At 32.2% G+C, this 23,841-nt stretch overlaps 1 protein-coding gene across 2 annotated transcripts in view; it reads right to left on the bottom strand.

The window, feature by feature from the left end:
* LOC149802520 (uncharacterized) overlaps positions 1–23,841 on the bottom strand; it is a 176,557-nt gene that overhangs the window by 102,317 nt on the left and 50,399 nt on the right. For both annotated transcript variants that reach the window (XM_089951759.1, XM_089951760.1), the window contains exons 3-19: positions 17,524–17,617; positions 16,442–16,568; positions 15,550–15,692; positions 14,786–14,916; positions 12,646–12,849; positions 11,154–11,362; positions 10,339–10,460; positions 9,359–9,545; positions 7,886–8,019; positions 7,145–7,278; positions 6,571–6,744; positions 4,436–4,686; positions 4,016–4,146; positions 3,038–3,141; positions 2,013–2,198; positions 715–947; positions 200–342 (exon numbers count right to left, since the gene is read on the bottom strand). In XM_089951759.1, the coding sequence (XP_089807885.1) occupies positions 200–342; positions 715–947; positions 2,013–2,198; positions 3,038–3,141; positions 4,016–4,146; positions 4,436–4,686; positions 6,571–6,744; positions 7,145–7,278; positions 7,886–8,019; positions 9,359–9,545; positions 10,339–10,460; positions 11,154–11,362; positions 12,646–12,849; positions 14,786–14,916; positions 15,550–15,692; positions 16,442–16,568; positions 17,524–17,617 (2,707 nt within the window). The remainder of the gene's footprint in view (positions 1–199; positions 343–714; positions 948–2,012; positions 2,199–3,037; positions 3,142–4,015; positions 4,147–4,435; positions 4,687–6,570; positions 6,745–7,144; positions 7,279–7,885; positions 8,020–9,358; positions 9,546–10,338; positions 10,461–11,153; positions 11,363–12,645; positions 12,850–14,785; positions 14,917–15,549; positions 15,693–16,441; positions 16,569–17,523; positions 17,618–23,841) is intronic.

The following is a 23,841-nucleotide window of genomic DNA, read 5'->3' as shown; positions in this document are numbered from 1 at the left end:
AGAATCAACTTATAAGTGAATACACATGGTAAGACAATACCATTAATTCTATAGCTGATGGTCTTAACTCTAAATTTCATGTCAACAACATCAGCTAAATATATGTAAATGATCTTCGATCCTAATATATTGATTGCTGTTAAACTTTGATGAAAATATGAAACAATGATTTATCTGTTAAAGGGTTCCTTTGAATTACCTCGCAAATTCATGACTAAACTGTTTGAGAGTTTTGTGTATGCATTCCATGCGGCGAAGTAATGCTTTATGTAAGTCCACAATGAAACATTCTTCAGTGCCAGATCCAACTGACTCAGGGTAGACAATCCAATCTTGGTTATGCTACAAATATAAAAACATATTTTATCTTCATTTGTGAATCATTTTAAAATGACCCTTGCCAGTGTATACAATTGTTTATATTATAAAGACATCCACGACAAACCTCATCTTCAAAATACATGTAAAACGTTTGATTTTAAAACTTGGACAGTACTTATTCTTATATATATATATATATATATATATATATATATATATATATATATATATATATATATATATATATATATATGGTCCTATTTTATGGATTGCTCATTCTGCATTAGGAAGCATCAACAAATTGAAATCAAAATGCCATGTCTCTACCGAAGATGTTAACAAATGTCTAGTATGTACTGGACTGAAACTAACTTACAAAATCTAACGACTTACTCAGATAAATCCCTGGAGGTAATCTTTTTCTCCATTTTCACAATCAAACTTTGGAAAGATTCTCCCATCTTGGTGAAATTCATTTGGATAACTGCATACCATGGTACTTGTGTCATGAGTTTGTCACTGTCTTGCAACATGTATGATAGCCTTTCTATATTTTTAACAACGTTGGTCCAATTGTAGCTAGCCGAGGTCCCAATAACCTCGCTTTCATTGAACAATTGCTCAATCTAAAAATATACAAAACATGTTAAGTAAAAACTAAATGATAATTTAGTATTATTATCAAAAACCATGAAAGACAAAATTAGTACATATAGATTGCTTATATAGATCAATGTGAATTAAAAGTGGTTATAATTGGTTCATACTGGTCACCAAGGGATCAGTCCTACTTAATTACAGTTACCTGTGTACTGTGGGGTATGTTAAAATGAAATGAACACCCTTAGTAACTGATTTAAGATTTGATACAAAATTCAAAGTTTAAAACGAAGATAACTCAATTATTGTTCAAGGCTGTCATAAGCATTGACGTACGGCCAACATCGATGCCTCTTTTTGGATTAAGCTTTCATGTGCATTGAAGGGTAATAAAAGTGGAGTCTCGTTAATATAAATCATTTGGTATTTCATATTTGAAAATTAAATTCCACAAAGGCAGGAATAAATGTATATAAGAAAAGTACAAACAAAACAAATTTGAGAAGAATGATGTTACTACGCAATTGACGAATTATTCACTGTTCAGAACATCTTAAGTACAATATACAAGTGAGACCTTTACAAAAAGAAATGGAGCAACAGTAATTATTGAGGGAAGAAATTATTCTGAATGCATTGGAAGTAAATGAAGAGAGCTTTACCCTTGTACTGAATGAGAACATTTCTTATTAAAGCTTGCAAAATAAAATTTTATAAACTTAAATAAGTATGAAAGTCACATACTCATTTACTCTTTGAAGGTAGACATAAGGAGATTTATGGAAGAATTAAATTGACTTGTGTGACTGAGTTAGACATAGTTATATTTGTTTACAACTAATATCTTGTAAGATGTAGCTGCATATATTTTTCAACAGAATAAAATCGCATGCACATCAACATATGTTGTTCTTCCTTCTTTGGCTTAAGCATAACATTTATGTATTCCTTTTTTATATGTTTGATGCTCTGAGAATAATATTTTCAAACACTGAAGGCTTCTTCATTTCTTGGGAAGTTTATTTGAGGTGCCACTTTACATAATATGATATTTATCTACAAATCATTAGGAGAAAACCTAGGCCACATACCTTTGAGATCATGGGCATAATGTTGAATAGCGATGCCAGTTGCTGCCCAAATTCATCCCAATTTGTTGTGCATATGAGTGTTTCAATATCATTAACAGGAACACTTGCAGAGAGATTCATTCTTTGCATAATTTTGTTCTCACAAAACAAGACGGTCACATTCCTTGCAGAAAGTATCTCAGTCATCTGCCAAAAGTAATATAACTTAGGAATACATGTATAAACTATTATTTACCTACCACACTAGAGGTAATTGACTTAGAATGTGTGCAAAGGTAACTGACTTGGAATGTATGCAAAGGTAATTGACTTGGAATGTGTGCAAAGGTAATTGACTTGAAATGTGTGCAAAGGTAATTAACTTGGAATGGGTGCAAAGCTAACTGACTTGGAATGGATGCAAAGGTAATTGACTTGGAATGTATGCAGAGGTAATTGACTTGGAATGTATGCAAAGGTAATTGACTTGGAATGTGTGCAAAGGTAATTGACTTGAAATGTGTGCAAAGGTAATTAACTTGGAATGGGTGCAAAGCTAATTGACTTGGAATGGGTGCAAAGCTAACTGACTTGGAATGGATGCAAAGGTAATTGACTAGGAATGTGTGCAAAGTTTCATAGGTAGTTTCCTATTGCATGTAAATATCGATATATCTGCTCAGCGCAGAAAAAAAAAAATTACGGTTTGTTGATGGTTGGATCAGTTCAGTCCACATTTAAAGTCAATGAAAGTCATGTATAGCACATTAATTGTTGAGAACTTTTTACCTTTAATCAATAAGTACATATAAAGTTCTGAAGAATTTACATCTGCTTAAGAGACTAAGTTACAGGAAGGTGATCATATACAATTATTTTTGTCTGTATATAAGACTGATGCCATTTCCTCTAAGAAGACTCACTATTACACCATTTATTTGTTATGCTAGAATGAGAGTTGCCCTTTTATTAATTATTAATTTTGTTGCCATATGTAATGAAAGTAACCCTTCAACTTAGGTCATTTTCAATGTTGTTTTCCATACCATTTGCTGATCATCTGCCACTGCTAGAAATGATTCCATGAATTCCGATATGTAGATTGTAAAAGACATCAATTTGCTCATGGTGGAGTTGCTTTCAGACATTTCTGTGGAGAGAAGTTTTTAATGTTTATGCTCCATTAATGGTCATTAACCCTTGTAGATTGGTCATATGATGTCCAATGACCGAAGCAGAAACTACGAATTGCAATTCATTTTAACTGAAATGAGTGGTATGGTGTTACCTATATCTATATATTTTTGTAATTCTTGTTTAATTACCATATTAATTTTCAAAACAAAAGGATCTTTTGGATTTTCTGAATGGTTAGTGATGCTTTGAAAACTAGAATTATGAAATTGCTTATTCTTGTGACATTTGATTAACTATTTGTGACTAACTATTTATATTTATTTGTAATTGCAACACTGTAATCTAGGAATTACTATTAGCTAGAATTAATTACACTGTACAGTTTCTACAGTGCTCATGGCCAAAATGCATGGCATAATAACCAACAGCATAAACTTGAACTGTATCTTCAAAACAAAGTTTTCAAAAAATAATTTTGATTCACTGCTGCATCATATACTTCTTATATTGCCATTCTTCGAGATGATAGGTTTATCAGATGCCTTCCACTTTAACGATGAAACTTACAAAACTTAATTATCTTGTGGGAACATCAACTTAACTATAAAAAGATTTAGGCAATTCCATGATGCATGCACAAGTAAAGTATAGATTTAATTAATTTATTTGTAATATTTTAAAGATACACTATAATACTTCTCTGAGATTTATCGTATAAACTAGTAAACAAACAGATGACTACCTAAATGTTACTAACACAGTTAGAAATATATAGGTATGGATTGCTGCTTGCATAGATGAATTAATGCTTGGATGCATACATGAATGGATGAATGGATTGCTAAATAATATTAATTGCCTGCTTCATCCACTTATTGATATTTTACCTTTCATGAAGACCATCTGGTCGTTCATATGTTCGACAACAATATCAATGGCGTGCAAATATGGTCCAATGGAGGGCCAGATAGTGGTGTTTTCCAAGTAGGGTCCAATGGATTGAATCATAGCAAACATACTGAAATAAATTCATTTTCAATGTTAAAGTTGTGGATGTACAATGCATGCTCTCTCTCACCCTTACTCAAGAACATAAGTACATTAATCATTTGTGATCTCATGATTTGAAAGTACACGTACAATATCAGAAAATATGCGATAAGTAGATTAAACAAATAAAATGTATGAAACATGAAAACATTATATACATATATATCACATACATACTGGCTGAATGAGTGACTGGCCAAAGATTTGGAAGCATGCATATGATTATGATGTTTAAATAGCATATATAAGTCTCATACTTGGACTGTATAAGGATGCTTGTATACTGAGCAGGAATCTTTTCCCAAACCGTCTCATTCCAGTTAATGCCATTGCGTTCCATGATAGATGTAAATGATGCATTTATCATCTGTGTAAAGTTTGCTGCTACTCTAGCCATTCTTGAGTAGACATTCTGTATGTTGTAGTACAAATCCTTCATGTGAAGCCTGGATGTTGTGTTGGTATTTCCACTAGCAATCCAAGTCATCTCATTAATAAGCTGTTCGATCTGAAAAAGATACAATTAGTATGCTGCTACATCTTATTAATTTTTTTATTTTATATATATATATATATATATATATATATATATATATATATATATATATATATATATATATATATATATATATATATATATATATATATATATATACATGTATATATATATGTTTGCATAATTCCTCAAAGAGTCCATTCATTCGTGCTGACTACCAAACATTTCCATCTTGAAAGCCACATTTAGTATAATTTCTTATGAATTTTGCTGTTTTGTTGTCTTTCTTTATATATTTTATTGGCTTGTCAAATTAAATACATATCTTAGGAATTATTACTCAAGGAAGAAAAGGTAATTTTCTAAAATAGTTGCTAAGAACAAAATATGGTAAAAGATCTGTGAACAATGAAGTATAGTAGAATATAATTATTCCTAAGACCAACAAATAAGTTAATAAATATAAAAGAAATTTTCATTCATGCTATGAATAATTAAATCAAAGATAAGTTAGAATGAGAAGATATTTGTACTTCAAAATCAGAGTGTGAAGATCAAGCCTGAAAACAGGTTGAAACTATATAATAGTGACAGGAAATCTAGCTTCACAATAAACAGGGTCTTCAGTGACAGATTTGGTGCAAACATTGAACAATTAACTCTTGTACCAAGTTAAAAATACAAAATTAAATGCAAACTTGGATATTTAATAAATGCATTAATGTACTAATAGTGAGTATCAACATGCAGATAATTAAATGTCAAATATTTATATTTCTTTTTAAATGTATATTTGAATATTATGTACCTGAAAACCCTAAATATTTTTTATTGCACTGTTTGTGAGCCTTGCAAACTATTTATGGAGAAATGGTGTTTCACTTAAATAAAGAACATGTATATAGTTTCAAATAGAGTATAGAGAATTTGCTATTGATTATGAAACAAACAGTGACTTTTGGAAATGAAATTGATACAGCTAAAGTAAAAGTTATGGTTAATGTTGTCGTGGATGTACTGAGAGAAAATATATAAAAATTATTGGGCAGAATTAGGAAAGTACTAAGCATTCAAAGTTAAGTAGCTATCTCTATGTTTTGTCATAATGTTTCTAATTTATCAGCATTTCAGAGAACATAAATAAATCATACACCGTTTTCTCAGTTAATATCATTAACAATAAGTCTCTGAAAATAAACCACTGGTTTTTGAAAATGTTCATCACTGACCCCACACCATGTATCCTTGTAATATTCTGCCACATTCTACTTGGTATTTGTTGCTCTTGTTTATCAAAAGATAAACCCAGAAAATAAAATGTTTAATAAAAATGTATGTTCAATACGAATAGGAATTACTTAAATGTAAATACTCTCTTTCTCTCTCTCTCTGTAGCTAGATATTTGGATTGCCTACTCTAAGTTTCCTTCCATGATTCCCTAGAAATGTTTAACTCTTTTCTCAATATTTTTCTGATGATGTTATAGTGTGTACTATGTTTGACAGAAAATAAAAAGTGCATGAGCACTTAAATGGATTGTTATATAAAATATTTCCTTAGTAGAGTAGATTCCTATTTCTTGCACCATTTTTCATTTGGGAATTTAAAAAAAAAATGAGTAGTCTTTTTCTCATTAGATTTTTTAGTGTATACTGCTAACAAACCATGCTGTAATCAAAGGAGTTGAATGCTGTCAGTAATATTTGAAGAATCTAACTCGCACCAAAAGTAATGATGAATTTCTGGAATCTGGGTGGAGTACATTGACCCAAAAAAAACAGATGTTTAATATACCTATAACTTTCTGCAAAACTCCTGGGAAAGTTACATTTTGAACATTTTATCTGCAATTGGCCTTTAAAAAAAACAACTTCAAATTACTAATTCAAATTTACCTTTGCATTACTATCTTGAAAATGCATCGTGGAAATAAGAGATTCGAGACTGGATGCAACATCATCGGAGCATGCATGGGATCTCAAGGTGCTTTTTGTGATTTCATCCATCGATAAGCTTTCAACTGCTTTCAGACAAATCATTTTAAAACCCATGTCTCCTTTTATAAGGTGCTGGAAATGGAGATAAGTACTTTTCATATACAGAGACACAAACTTGTCAATATTATAATAAGACATCTATATGCTAATGTGTCACAGTGCATTTATTTGAAATACTGAGGAGAGGGATAGGCAATCTGGACCTCGGGAGAAAATAAAAAATGTAAAACAAAATAATCTGGAAGGCATTTCTCTCATATAGTATAAATTAAATTGAACATTGTGGAATATTTATTCAAATAACAAAAATATTATCCATGAAATATACTACCTGCCAATTATTGCCAAGTTTGCCTTAGCAATTATACAAGTTAGTGTAGTATTACGATTTTCCCAGTAGTTCCCACTCACATAATAAGGCAAACATGATGCTGAAATAGCAAGAACAATTGTGAAAGACACTAAAACTCACTACAATATTTTCTGGGTCTGCCATAATTTTGAAGAAAGCCAGAGTTGCATTTGGTCCAGTTTCAAATAGTTTCCATAAGGAATTTGCGACTGCAGAACTAGGCGCCGTAATGTTCTCTATTGCATCTTCTACGTCTGTGGGTAAAGAACAATATTTTATACTTCCAAGTGTCAACAGTGAAGATCTACATACAAAGATAAGTAAGGATGAAAAGAAAATTTGGGCAGTAGCATTTAAGAAAAGGGTATGAATAACTTATTCATAGTTTCTATGTTTACTGTCTGTTGCATTAAGGATAACAAATTAGTAGCTTTCAAGTGCAAATCAAACAAATATGAAAGTGTTTTGCATCGAATATGAAGAAGAAAAAAGTCATAAAATCTGCATAAAATTTAATTAAATTTGACGAATTGAAAAGCATCAATTACTGAAAAATGTTAATTTTTTTTTCTCATTCATGACATTCCTGATGAAGATACATATCAAATCTGCAATGACAGATATCTCTTTGGAGTGAATTATAAACATCATTATATTAAATTCAATATACTGCTGATTGTCTAAAAAATATTAGATCAATGTTTAAAAGACATCTATTTGACTTTTGTATTGTAAGACGGCAATTGTATTGCTTTCTTGTGTCGTCAGCTTCCAAGTACTGGTGAGCAGCTTGTGAAATGAAATAAATAAAATATATATGCATCATTGCAGTAAATAAGCAATCCATCTGATAGACCTTACCTTCATACAATGTTGTGATCTGGTTCATTATTTCAACCATTTTATCTGTTGCAAGTAGGAACAAATTTACATCTCTCTCAGACACCCCTATTCTCAGAATTGCCTCCATCATGTCAATACTTGTATTAAGAGACCTGAAAAATATTTCACATATGCTTGGATAGAAAGAAACACGATCAATAACACTTACAAGCATAAATTTATGTGATCAATAACACATAAAACTCAATGTGCTGGAAATTAACTGTGACAACGTTCAGTAATATACATGCAATTAATAAACCATGGAAACATTTCCAAGAAGCAAAAAGTGAAGGGAGCATTCTTACCTATGATGGAAAGCAAAAAGTCTGAATATGCATACTTAAATAATGAATATGCATACTTAAATAATGAATATGCATACTTAAATAATGAACAATGAAAATATATTGAATAGTCATCTAGATGGAAATGAGGTATAGCATTCTCAGGGGAGATTGAAAATAAATTTGAATAGGGTTATGCATCTATTTTGAATGCTCAAGGAAATTTCAACATAACATTTCACAGGGTAGCATATGTACTTTGAAGATAAAATGTTAAATGATTAGGTGTCTTCTTTTTCGATGATCAGGGAAAATTCAGTATAAAATTACACAGGGATATATATCAACTTTGAATGTTTATGGAAGACTCAACATAAAATTACACATGGTTATTTATCAACTTTGAATGTTTATGGAAGATTCAATATAACAGTTTAAAGGGTTATGCATTTACTTTTTGTAATAATTAGGAAAGATTCAACATAATTTTTTTAAAATGCAATAAAGTGTGCATCCAAATTTAATACACTGAGCAGTGTCACTAATATTAAAGCATTCAACCTAAAATATGTGCATAAATAAAAGGTCAGCTCCATAGATAAGTAAATTAGTTCCAAATTCCATTCTGTATCAATTTACAATTTTAGAATGAAAATAAGCTGGATTCAAGCATATATAAAGCAATCTTCGTTTTTCTATTCAGTTTTATTAATTGTTGTTGTTGTTGTTGTTGTGTAGTTTAATGCCATTTTTCAGCACACAATAGGCTATACATGGCGGCCAGTGTTACTGGTGGAGGAAGAACCCGGGAAAACCCCGGAAAGAACCACCAACCCATGAGAAGCTACTGGCAAGCTTTCTCACATACCCACATTAGCCGAGTTTTATTAGTAACATTGTGTTTGACTGCCTATTAATCTGCAAAGAGTTTAAACTTTCCCTATTCATCGTCTTTAAGAAAAAAGCAAAACAGTAAATCGTAAGTATAGATGTATTTCTTAGAATATTAAATATTATGTTTAGGTTTATTTAGAACATATTAATGACATAAGTTGCAATTTTAAAATATCAGTTTAATGTTAATTTAGATGAAGCTTTGTTCTGATGCTTGAATATAATCACGTCTTTATATGCTTTTACGCTCTATGATTACAAGTCAACATACCCTGTAGATATATCCGTCAGTAGCGATCCATTTAGTAACTGTGTTGTCAGATTATACATTTCTTCTAAGAGATGATTGTTGCTGATGCCTATCAGAACATTCAGACTGTCACTGGAAATTTCTTGAGACAACTCTTTAACAATTATCATGGCCATTTCGAATAGCTCGCTCCAGTCGACAGATTCAGCTGGATAAAATTAATCGACATAACGTAGCGAATAAGTAAGTATGGTATTGTATGCAAAATCTAGCTTCACTATAGTAATCAAAAGGTCCAAGACACAATGCAGACAGAAACAGAATCACCAATTAACAAGGAAACGAACAAATAACGTAGAATCCAAATATAAAGTTACAATTGGCCTGGAAAGTCTGCTGACTAATGCATTGTTCAATATTTCAGTGGAATCTATACATGTAGCCTACCTTAGAAATGCATACAAACAACACATTACATTGGAGCTGTCCAGCATATCCATTTATTATCAACAGGAAGGATTGATTAACACTTATATTGCAAATCATATTTTATGATTGACCATAAACTAGTAATCATGATGGTTGCATCATACACACATAAATACATATATACATAGATACATACTTTAGTGCATCCATAAATAGTCTTAATGATAAAGAATAAGAAATATGAAAGTCTTCTCTCCAGTGAACTTCCAAGAGCACTGATGCAACAGTGAAGATAAATGTGACGTCAATTGACACATGGAATTTGTAAATCAAAAAGTTATTTATAGCATGCCAAGAGCTGTCCACACTATGCTTTTTTAAGTAACAAAATCCTAGATATTGCTTCAAAACTTATGTATATTGCATAAAATGTTAATAATCGTAATGCTAAATGTGTACAATAAAGGCATTCAAGAAAGGGTTTTGTTTAATATTTGATGTAAAATAATAACCTGTTCTTGCAAAGCATGAAAATGTGATTAAGAACTGAATAAAAGAATTCTCATTCTTACCATTAAATGGGATTGTGATGTTCTGCATGTATGCAAACAAGTCTTTTGTTCTCTTCCAGACTTGAGAATCAGATCCCGTGCTGATAATAATTGGCTCCATAAACTCCACAACAGCGTTAATGCTACAAATTGGATATGTTATTTTTCACTTTTCTCGGTTTAAAAATACAAACATCTAATACAGGTGTAAATCTATGAATTGATGCATGAAAAAAACAGAAGGATGTTAACAAGGTCTGATAAAACTTCAAAAATATACCCAAACACAGAAATATCTAGAAAATCTATAATGGTTCATAGGTGATTAAACATTTTGGCATAATCTGTGTTTGAATTAGCCATTCTAGAAAGTATACTGCTTCAAAGTTCTGTCATACGTAAATACAATCGAACACTTTGCACTTATATTTATATTACAAATATTTTGGAAGATGTGATATGTACAATTTTAATAAAACATCGCCTTGGATTTGTCAAGAAACAGAAATAGAAAAATAATCATTTGAAAGCTTTGTATAGTAATTATTATTTTTCCCACCTTACTAACCCAATCACTGTGTACTATGAAGCAGTTTTGTTCAATCAAATGGTTTTAAGGGCAATGCTTATCTTTTCTTCCAGTGCATCAATCAAACAACATGGAGAAGTCATCAGACTTGAAAATTTTACCATTTTGTCCGATGTTTATGAAAACAATACAATTTATTATACATAAATAATTAAATAGTAGCTGTCCAAATTGGTATAATTCACAACAGTTTCACATGAAACGTATCAAAAGACACAAAATGTCAGCAATACTACATTCAACGTACCTTGCAAAATCAATCTGTTGGAGTTTCTCCATTTTCGGAATTATTGCTGCCAGTTTGCTTGTAAGTGCTGGCATATTTGAAAGGAACCGCAGATTTGGCAGGACACTCATTAAGCTAGAAGAGTTAAGCATGTATTCTACAACCTTCCCGATGTCACTGATTGCTGATGAATATTCAAATCTACCTGTATACGCTGCAAAGTCTGCCGCCTGCAAGGATATGAAATGATCATTTAAGGGGAAGATAGTAACACCTGATGATTAAAATCTATTCTTACAAAATTACCATTTGAAATCAAAACATTTCGAACAATCGGTTAACGAATACAAGAAATTGGTAAAACAATGCCATGCTGATTTATGTCAAGATGTAGGCCTTTAATATGTTAGAATCAACATTAATATACGTTCAAAGAATTATTATTCATTTTTTTATTGGGCACACATCCATTAATTATTTGAATTACATGCTTAAATATGAAGCAAAAAAAAGATATGTGAAATATTTTTCATATTGTTTTTATTCCTGTATTTTCACAAGAGAAATTTCTACCCTTATATTTTCATTGGTGAAAATACATCTCCCTCAATTCAAAAACTGCTTTATAGTATCCACCTACAGAAATTATAGTTACAACAAGAAAATGAGCATTTTAAAACCAATAAATGGAAACTGCATCATCAAGCAGATCAGAAGACTGCTTTGAGCTAAATGTATTTGACTTGCAACCGTTTTCTTCTCTACAAAGTTATATCTCATGTATTACCCTGTCAACAAAGTTACAAACTTGTTGAGCTGCACTGCTCAGTCTGACTTGCTTTGTGGTTGGATGGGATAAAACAATCTAAAACCCAGATGAATTTTTCTCTATTTTTATGATCAGCCAATGGATCCATTTGAGTGAATTTATGAACGAATATTAGGTGATGTTGTGTTTAATTTTCTTAGCTTCCATTCCAGAGCAAGTGTCTGTTTGATAAGAAAAAGAAAACTTTCTTTTTTTGTTTGGGTACAGGATTTACTACATCTTATTGTAAACATTTTAACTGAGGAGCATGTTGGCTACATAATGCAACTAAAAGTCTTTCCCTCCACAAATACTCGAAACACTTCATATTGCAGTGCAAAAAGCAATATATTAATATTCGTAGACCACTAGTGAAAATATGTTTGTTTTGACATTTCTTTTACAACATGATCTATGCAATGGGTTATTTTCTAGACACTTTTATTGCAGTAACACATAAATTCAATTTTATCAGGAGAAACTATACTCACTGTGAAAGGATACAACAGGCACAATCTAACATCCTAAAGGTGTTGATTGCTAAGTGTGTTTCACACATATCAAAAGTTATGAACTTTCAGTGTGGGTTACAGTGAAAATGTAAAACTAAATTGTGACTTTTGGCAACACTTTCGACAACGTTAGTGACATATAGAATCAGATGTAACAACAGAGAAATAAAGAACTGAAATGAATCGTACTCACAATGTTTATCATACTAGCCACATCGAGATGTTTGAGGAGCATGTTGGTGATGTTGGAAATCATGTTCTTATCAATGGAACAAAGGCTCCTGGATACATCACTGACATTGGCAGAACTCGAAAAAACTAAATACATCTGCAGACGTGTCATGTTGCACACTATTGCTTCAAAGTCCAAATTCTCATTTCCAAACAAGTCAAGGATCTAAATAGAGAAATATTGTAATGTTGAAAGTCTAAATCTATTAGATCACACTTTTACGTACCATGTTTACATTGCAGATTGATAGACAGGTAGGTAGATAGGTACATAGGTTATATATATATATATATATATATATATATATATATATATATATATATATATATATATATATATATATAATTTTTAATTTCTTCACCTTTACCAGCTGAAATTCTGAGAGTCAAAATTATGTCAGGAATTATATTTATACACTAACAAACATAAAAAGATTCTTTACAAAGAATGTAAATTATATGGTGATTAACTCTAGTTGCCATTGCTCACAACCCCAACCAGGAAAAAGGAACCTTACTAGACATTTATCCTTAGAACATTGAAGGACACACGGTACTAATGATATGGAAAAATGGGAACCAGCCTGGAAATGGGTGAACAAAAAATAGAGTATATATGGGTTAGGCTGACCAGGATTGGTTAATAATGTATGTTATGTTTTAGGAAAAAGAATCTTTTGAGAGCTTATCCTAGTTGGAAGTGAAAAAAATTAGAAACATTATTTTATTGATGGAATTTCAGTCCTTTAACAGTTTTGAGTTTGGAACACTCATTAATAAAATTAGCACTTGACTCTTTGGTGCGGAATTGAAAGCACATGTTTCAAACACATGCAGGTCCAGAAAATGCCACGGCTCATATCCTTACCTCTACACAGAAGCTGACATGGAGGTTTCAACTATACTAAAAAATATAGGTTTGATCATGAGCACTCAAAAATTTTAAGTTATTGAATTTTTAATATCATGGTGTTTGCATAGGTTGATTATGGGAACTGAATTAGTACCATGATTCCAAGCAGCCTAAATCAAGAAGGGTTGAAAAAGATAACCACATGCAAATAAAATCATCATCCTGTTTTAGCCAGCACCTTTATATTTTAACTTTTTTAAAATTCATTTTGCCCATAAGTCACTCAGTCACCCATAATTACTATTAAAACAATGAAATAACGGGGGTATTATTTATGGTTACACCAATTTAAAGAGAAAAAACTGATGATAATATGATTCATACATTTGTAGATCAATATAAATAGATGCATGTCATCATCTGTCAATCTGAAGCCAAGTAGTCAAAACTTACTTATGCAAACTTTTGTAATTTCAAAGCTATTCATGTTAATTGTTTGCAATGTCTCTATTTTGTGTTTGCCTTTGAAAAATTCTCAGTTAGAGTCGATAGTGGCCAGGCTAGGGAGACACGTTGTCAGTTTACTGTATGTAATGTTTACTCAAATCTAATGAACAGCTTAATTATATGTCTAATTCATTTCAATACATTAGCGTTTATTTTCTGCATTACTTGAATTGCCATAATTGATCGGTCTGTGATCTTACCTAGTCGAATCCGTTCCATCAGCAATACACTAGTCTATCGAATCTCTGTTGCAATAAAGTTTTGAAATGGTTCAACCCAAATTTCACAGGCAAACAACAAGGTTAATTTATACAATAAGTTATAGCATTTAATTTAGATAATGGAGATATCAGCTGATACACATTAGAATCCATGAAAGCTTTTACATTTTGCTAGATGAAATTACAGATTACTACAGTAAACTAATATTTTCATTCTTTTCAAAAACTGCGAAATAAGGTCAAGATGTCATTTTAAGATGAAATTAATTAATCTGAGAACTTACTAAAGTCTAAGAAAACTTCCAACCACTTTCAACCAAATGACAACCTCACACAGCCAAATGGACTTTGCAACATGCGCTGCATTTCACAGATGACTGGCGTATAAATATGGCAGCAACCTATCTTTTGGACAAACACTAATTAGACGAAAGAAATGTGAGAAACTATCCTGTACAAAAGTACAACAAATATCTCCTCTTCTGTACTATTAGAATATCAGATAACTTGGTGATAATTACCTCAAGGATATTCAGAGTCCCATCAAGAAGAGCTCTGGCTTCTTGATCTGACAATACTTTGAAGTCATTTACAAGAAGAGAGTAGATTTCATTGGAATCTTTGAAAAGGTTTTTCAACTTGAATTTGTCCTCTGAAATAAAACAGCACACATATTTATGCAATAATGTTACGTGAAAGAAAATCTGTTGACGTCAGATTTGGATATGAAATATTATTTTCAAATGCTGAATTAAACACCTGTAATCCTAATTGAAGATATGTTATCCGACATCTCTTTGGAATGGTTATCAAACTTTCTTAAGCTCATGTTTCTGTTGTTTTGTTTGCCACAAACAAAATGAGTATGATGGCTGTATTCTTATTCTTAAAGTATTGGAGATGTTGCAGATAAGATATATCCTTTAGTATAATATAGGGACCAATTAAGCTATTTTAAGTGAATATTCACATATAATACTTCAACATTTTTGTTGAAAGATTTAATCTCAAAATATGGAAGATACTTGATTAAATTATCTTAGAAGATTCTTAACTTTTTATAGATTCATATGTAAAATGATGTGAAACTCAGATTCATGAAGACAGAGTTGGTCTGGATATTTTCATTGAGTGTGATATTTAGTATGGTACAGTCTCAACTGTTAGTAAATTTGTGAACTACTAGTATTATGAAAGTATCCTAAGATTTCTCAATTTCTAATTATCCAGAGGAAGGACACAACCTTTCAGCTGTATTTAGAAAGTGTTATGAAAAGATACTCACGAAAATTTTCTAGCCCTGTTCCATTTTCTGAGACATTTTTCAATAAATCAAAGACCTTCTCTACTGTATGGAATCCTTCTAATGCATCCAATGTCTCAGATTTTGTTAAATACGGCTGAAGGTTAGACAGGAATGATGTCAATCTGCACACAAAAGACAATAGCCATTGTTAGTCTTCTTCTGGTCACTTTATTTATTTCAATTATATACAACAAAAGTATAACACGTTTCGTTTCTAAACTGTCATCAAATCTACAAATTCTTAATTTAACTAATAAGTTGAACCAATATAATTTCAAATGTATTCATTGCTTCATTGCTTGAGATCGCCACATACATACATACATACATACATACATACATACATACATACATACATACATACATGCATGCATGCATCCATACATACATACATGGGGACCCCGAGTGGCCGAGTGGTCTAAAGCGCTCTCCGTTACGGATCACTGCCATCTCACCTCTGTCTGCGTGGGTTCGAGTTTAGAATTCTGCAAATGTGGGTATGTGAGAAAGCTTGCCAGTAGCTTCTCGTGGGTTCTTCCCGGCGTTTTCCCGGGTTCTTCCTCCACCATTATTACTGGCCACCATGCATAGTCTATCGTGTGCTGAGAAATGGCGTTAAACCCACAGCAACAACATACATACATACATACATACATACATACATACATACATACATACATACATACATACATACATGACAAGATTGTGACATATTATTATTTAAATTAAGGTTGGTTGTTTTATGTATAGAGCAAATGTTTCTTTAATTATTATATCAAAAGTACCCCGAATATTAGTCAAAATTCACCACTCAGATGGTCCTTTTCTACAGTGGCGTTTTTATGAGAAAATCTAGCTTAAACTAACTTACTTCTGTTGCGATGCCTGTGTCTGAATCAACTGCTCAGGAGTTTTACATGGATTGTTCAAGGTGCAAACGGAGGACTGTAGAAACGGGATCATTCCTGCACTTGGCATCGCTCTCTCATAGTAAGAACCTGGACAACAACAAATAATTAAATGCCAAATAAATACCTAGTATACAAATTAAAGAAGGATTCACCTCAAAATTATCTGTGATTTTACTCTTTTATAAAAAAAAATTCTGTGAGATATATATGCATTTTATTTTTTCGTTGATCACTGTCCATGCAGAGACCTATATAAATACAACTGCAAATAATTTACCTAGACTTCATATGAAGCATTGAGACTGGTTATAATCATATGACCTAACACCGAAAACTGTCAGACGTTATTCATTATCCAGTAAAGGATTTCTTACATGATGATATGAACTTCTTGCATGCATTCATAATAGTTGGAAACCATTACATTTTGAGATTCGTTATTATTTGTTTTATAAATATTTGAAATTATAAGCAGAGAACTGAATATATATATATATATATATATATATATATATATATATATATATATATATATATATATATATATATATATATATATATAGCATGATGCATGGAGTCATGAATCTTTAAAATCAATTACACAGTGTGCATGAACAGCCTCCTCTGCGCTGCTTCCATTTATGCAAGTGCAATCGATTTTCAAACCTCGTAAGTTCAATGCTTAAATGAATAAATTCTTTGTTGAGTTCAAAATATGTCAAATTCTACAGAAAAAAGATACAGAATATGTTCAGCAATGGTTTAAGACACGTAATTCTATTTTACAAAAGTTTATTTAGCACTTGGATAAATAATAATAATGATAATAATAATAATAATAATAATAATAATAATAATAATAATAATAATAATAATAAAAACTAGAAAGTTCGATAAAACTTCAAAGTTGTCATGAATTTTCGTAGCATCATTAGCTTTTCTGCGATGTTAATGGTCGACTTTTCAAGTTCTTAATTATATATCTTTTGTGACTCTTACAGGTGTTTGTTACTATTAAAGCCTGAATGGTTGTACAACTTACATGCTGACTGGGGTTGTGGCGGTATTCCACTTCGGATGATAGCAACAATTCCAAATATCAGAACTGGCCATACAAGTTCAAGAAGAAGTTCAAGCTGCAAACACATGAGTCAAAAATGTTCAAAAGCTATCAGAGTTGAATAAAGATGACAATTCATGAATACGTGAATGTATGAATGGTTGTGTCTACCAGACATATATGGAAATAGGACGACTCTACAATTATGTTGGTCGTAATGTGTCAAACTAATTAAACATTAAATCTATAGGGTAAGGAGAGAACTCATTCCATCCAACCCCAAACCGCAAATAACTTACAACAGCCAGTAAGTAAAATCTAGAATTTGTGTCCTCAGAATAGATTTTTCTGTAGAAGACATTAACAATTTTCATCTGTTATGTGTATTTGATTTAATTATACCTGATTTAATATATATTTATTTCAATTTAATTGTTTGTCAGTTTTCAAAAGTTTATTTTTCATTACATGATATTGTAATGTAATTTATTCACTAGAGATGATACTTTTTTCAGAAAATAGTTTGACCGTGACTGTTAGTTTATAAACACCAGGCGTTGATATAAATCCTGACCTTGTTTCAGAATTTGTAGTTACCTTTGTAAACAAGTTCTATGTTATTTTAAAATGATTGGTTGTTTCCAAGGTCATGATGGGACTTTGTCTTTAAGACGTAAACAATTTTTTTTACTTTTTATTTCTTAGAGCAAAAATGATTGGTTTTCGTCAGGGACACAATGGGTAAACGTGATTTGTAACAAGTTCTTGCTTCTATAACCTTCCAGAAGATGATCATTTGACCCCTTGTTTACGTTTTAGAAATAACATATAACCCATGTTTTGGAGAATTAATCTCAGTAGAAGCTGGACTGTTAAACTGTTAGTTGTTTGCTGTGTGTTTGGAGTTATTTCAAATTACTTGGTTTGCAGTTTTTTCTTCAAATTACTTGGATTCAAAAGGATTAATTCTGTTTTATTTTCTGGAAAATACGTGTGCTCATGTAATATTGTGGAACAAGAACAGTTTTCTTTTTAAATATTTATTCAGCTATCAGAAACCGCAGTGATAATTCTTGTTTCTACAGGGGACTGTAGACTTTAACACTACAGATTGCAGCATATGTCATCGTCTTCCATCTTGTATTCTTCGTCAGGATTCGAACGTGAAATCAGTAGAACATTTTGTTATTAGGAGTTCAAAATTTTATTCGTGGATTATTCTTGGATTATTTTTGGATCTGATTCTATAAAACCGTAAGTTCATATTTTTTTTTCATTTTTACAGAATTTTTCCAGGGAAATAAATTATTGTATTTTTCAAAGCTTGTTGTTTTCACTCTTTCCTGTGTTACTGTTTGTTCAAGCCTAAACAAGTGACATAAAACATCACACTACAAGGGTTGTAAGACTTTCAATTGAGTTTCAGATTTTGTTGAACCTGTGCATTATATATTGAATTCATTCGTTAAAAAATGTCTTAAATTAAAAACGTTATTGCATGTTCAGTACTTCGAATAAATACTGATAAATCGTCAAAAATGCTGAATGGAAGACATTGTTGTCATTTCACATGTCACACTAGCGACAAAAGTATACAAAACGTACGGTACACGCGCGTACTTTTTTTGGGAAAATCCACGCTCTCGCGGTGGACCTTAATCCTTGTTACGATGTGTTAGTCACGGATATCACACCGTGGTTGTCGTGGATTGCCCAGGACGTGGCTTGTAGTGGACGGATTTAAGTTTTATGCTCCCAGTTAGACGTTACAGAAATATAATCATGAATTGCACATAGATCAGCGCGTAGGACTTAATTGTCGGCTCAGCTGCAGTATTAGTCCATAGATGTTAAAAATGTTAAAATTAAAATAAAAAACGTAAAAAAACGCATTTTTTTCTCAATAAATAAAAAACGAAAAAAAGTTCCAATAGTTTTTAGGCAACACAAAAATAAATATTTTACATATTTACACACTACATACCAGTTTTAAAGTTTCAGAGATACAGATGTATACACGCCTGGCCTACACTACCAGATATCAGCACTATGTTGTAGCATGTTTACGTAAGGTATCGTAGGCTAGCATCATAGATTCATTATTGATCGATATATGTTACCTAGAGTATGACAGAGGACCGCCTGTATGGCCGATGATAAAAAAAAATGGAAGTACCAAATATAAAAAACGCAAAAAAATAAAAAACGTAAAAAAACGCGTTTTCCGAGGTAAAATAAAAAACGAAAAAAACGTTTTTATCATCTATGGTATTAGTGTAGGTTACTCTTTTTAAGTTGAGAAAAAGGCCGTTTAATATTCAAAGACCACTAAAAGGCAATCATATAGGTGTATTGCAAGAAATGAAACAGGTATCTTGTGTAAAACTCCGTTCACTCCGTACTTGAAGTAGAAGAGATTTTGGATTCGAAGGTTGTAAATTCCTATATTTCCTGTTTATCTAGCACTTTCTCTGTTAATTCTAAGGTCGTCGCGAATGTTGTTGCAGTAATGCTCACTCATTCGACTTTACGTCTATTAAATTTCTGAAGAAATTAGGTTCGTACATGTTATGTAATATGCGAAAATACCACAACTGAACCACATTGTGTGTCACGCGAAGAAATTTTGGACTTGCACAACTAAAAGCAATAATAAGTAAAAGTAATTTAGGCTGGGCCATTTTTTTTGTGATAATGCTAGAAAACTGAATTTTTTCCCCATGTTGCAGCAGCATTTAATTTCTCCATCCTTCCATCATATCATCATCATTTGAACTTCAGCAGAAATTCCTACTATTATGCCAATTTAGTTGTTAAATGGGTACCTGCGTTAGATTCGAGATTAATTCCATGTACAATTAAAATTAACCCCCAATTTTGTACGTCGGTTTGGTTTATCTAAGTGGAATTTCTTTTTCTCCTTCATATTTGCTGCCCTCCCCACCCACCACCACCACCACGTTCTTTAACTTGTACGGTGTTGGCATAAACTATCAAAAATGCACGGAGATCGCCAGAAATGGCAAAGCCACGTGTTTGCTAAGGCTATAAAATCTATTTTTAATTCCACTGTTTGCTGTTAAAATGTGACTTCTTATTTTTCATGGCTTTAAGCGTATATTCCTGGTAGAACTTCATTAACTACATGTACTCCGAACTAGAGATGGATGAGGTTTTGGCTTTTTAGATCTCTGTCATGTCCTGTTTATCTTAGCAAGTTAAAATGTATTCTAAGGGAGTCGCTGTCACTGTATTCACTTTGATTAGTGCAGTAATGATCATCAATTCCTCTTTCATTTTATTACATTTCTGAATATGTATGTTCGCACATGTTAATTACTACCAGATACGACAATAAATAAAAAGAAAATAAGACAAGGACAGTAACACGCGAAAATATCAGGACTGAACTACATGCGTTACTCAGTCGCTTCTCGGCTGATCGTTGATGATTGATTAATTAAAAAAAAGTGTCTAAGACAGTTACCTTTTTCATAAAAATCACTTCATTTATTGCATGAGCAGTCATCGATAGTGAGTAGACTTCAAAACTGTGTAGACGAATTGGGGGATTAAAAAAAAATTAGCATAATCTCAAATAATCAGCCATAGTCTCAGTCGACTGCTACAGGTATTTGTATACTGCAAAGTTTATGCGTTCATCAAGTCTATTAGACCTTTTATTCTAATTTTAAATTAAACTGTTAGTCTCGTTTGGGGAAATAAACAATGAATATATTCAGGTCCGGACCAGGTGAAGTTTGAGGGGGTGGGGTGTGAGGCTTTCTAACATGTCAAATGGCCATGATCTTCCTCGAAAGGGCACCAAAGCAAATGTCTGTGTCTAATTGCTCAAAGTGTGCATAATACCCAAATAAACGTGCGCAAAAATAAAACGATTGTCAAATTTCAAGTGACAAATGACTGCGTTTTTTTTAAGCCTGGAAGGGTGTTCTGGAAACCTACCCCCCCCCCCCCTCAACCCCCCTGATCCGGCCATGATATTAAGTTTTTCATGTAACTCTTGAGATCAGTTTTACGCGATAATGTGAGAACTTATCAAATGCGTTTCTCGGGCCATTTGTTTTATAAACTAACATCTGATTAGTTTTAAAGCGTGTGATTTTATATTTCCTTTCAATAGTTCTGTACATCTTGAAACTTCGAAGCGCGACACTGAACAGTAGCTTGTACATGTGCGAACTGTCTTGACTTGTTGACTGGATACATGAAGATACAGTAACAGGTGTAGCGGCTGATTTGAGAGTAAGACACTCCTTAAGTTAGGGCCCCGTTATGCAGGTAGATGTAATGAAAACACGAGGACAGAAATAACTCGGTATTCTGCATTAAAATCACTTTGTCCATGACTTGAATGGCCAATGATAGAGTGAAACGGCCAATACAGTGTACACAATTCCGTGCCTTTCAAATAAATGCCGTACTCTCTCATAATCAATGCTATTTTTAAAGTTTAAAGTGCAGAAAACCTGTTTGCCGTTTCTCGTGTATATCTTTATTTTAATAAACGATGCCATGTCATTCTTGCAGAATAAACTTTAAAAAGAATTATGACATGCATGTCATCATGTTCCAGTGTTCTTGATCGTACATGTCAGATATAAATAGGACGATGTTCGTTTGAAATCTCTTATGAAATCTTTTTGTTGTATTAATGCATTTACGATTTCTTCAACGTTGGTATGCATTGGAAATGGTATAGAAATCAAAGGGAAACTATGACAAATTATTAACCAGCACACAAAGCACATATATGAACTATTATTTATTGAGAATGAATTTCTCGTGATGTACGTTATATAATGGACATGGTAGGAAGATAATAATGAAATTTAGAACCTCATTATTTGAATTTTACGTGTGTTAATATTTATGTATCCCGAGCCAGGCCACTGATAAATATAGCAAGAAGTGTTACTACTGTAGAGTTTGTACAGGTAAAAGTATGAAGGTGACATCTGCCATAATCGAGTTTACGCTGTCGGGGTTTCTCCCGTCCGTTTGTTTAGTGTGTCGAGACTAGTAGATGGAATACAAAAGAATCGGTGAGGGGTGCCATAAAAACCGTTACAGCTGTAATAAAATTCGTGACGGACTTCCACTAGATTGAGTTGATTTCCACTGGAATTTGTTGAAAATCCACTTCCACTATTCATAGTGGGTACATAATCCCCTGCCCCTATGTCCACATCCACTGCATTGAGTGGGCGATCTGTAAGACATACTGCTTGTACCGTACACGCTAATAATCGATTTCTGTTGACTGTTTAAAGCAACCAAAAAAAACAAAAAAACAAAACAAATATGCCAATAACTTTATATATGTTGATACCTGACAGTTAAATCGAAGTATCACTCATGATCTACAGTCTGTCACTTCTGAAACTGGTACTTTAAGTTAGACTGAATACATAAGCCCAGACAGACTGATAGATAAGTAATTTTCCAAAAAGAAGAAAACCATTACAAGATGTATATCCCTTTTACATGCTAATGAAACACGTAGCTAATGGACACGTCTCCAGGAAAGCTACAACTAAAGGCATTTATTGATACGTATATAAAACTAATGCATCTATTTCGTTCAGAAATATCCATAGACAAGTCAGTTTTCAGCTTCACTTTTCCAGGTTTTAGTCCAGGAACATTTGACAGATTGTACATAGGTAAAGGGGTTTAAGGCATTTCTAAAAGAGATGATCATTGTCAAATAATTTAAGTAAAGAAAAGTTTTCGTGTACATGTTTGAAATAACATGTGATTGGCTGTACCTAACAGACTTAGGTAGTTGATATAAATTATTATTTTCTTTTTCTCTTGCATAGAATGTATGATGTATTGTGTTAATAAATTCCTGAATAAAGGTAAATCGTATGGTGTATAGGGCTCCCTTCATACAGAGCTTCATTTTGACGACTCGAACTTCAAACCTCAAGACAACTAGGAATTTTTCGAACGGAACAGATGCCTTTAGAAATATGGTGTAAGTACTGGACAAATTTCTAAAAGTAAAAAGGGGCAATATTTACATTAAATTTAGTCCAAAAATCTTAAAGATCGGGAAGTAATTAAGGGTGTGTGTGTCTGTGTGTGATTTAGATTTTTAACGTAGCTTTAACAATTTTCCAGTCATATCGCTACGACGTCTGTTGTGTGGCAGTTTAAATTGATACCTAGCACTGGGACATCATGCCGCAGACATATAGCATGATGTTCCACCCAGTCACATTATCCTAACACCAGGCCGACCAGTCCCAACCCTAACCTCTTAATGATGAG

Source organism: Sinohyriopsis cumingii, chromosome 3 (assembly GCF_028554795.1).
Source record: "Sinohyriopsis cumingii isolate HCF-2022 chromosome 3, ASM2855479v2, whole genome shotgun sequence".
Classification (NCBI taxonomy): domain Eukaryota; kingdom Metazoa; phylum Mollusca; class Bivalvia; order Unionida; family Unionidae; genus Sinohyriopsis; species Sinohyriopsis cumingii.
This window is presented reverse-complemented; position numbering and strand designations above follow the sequence as displayed.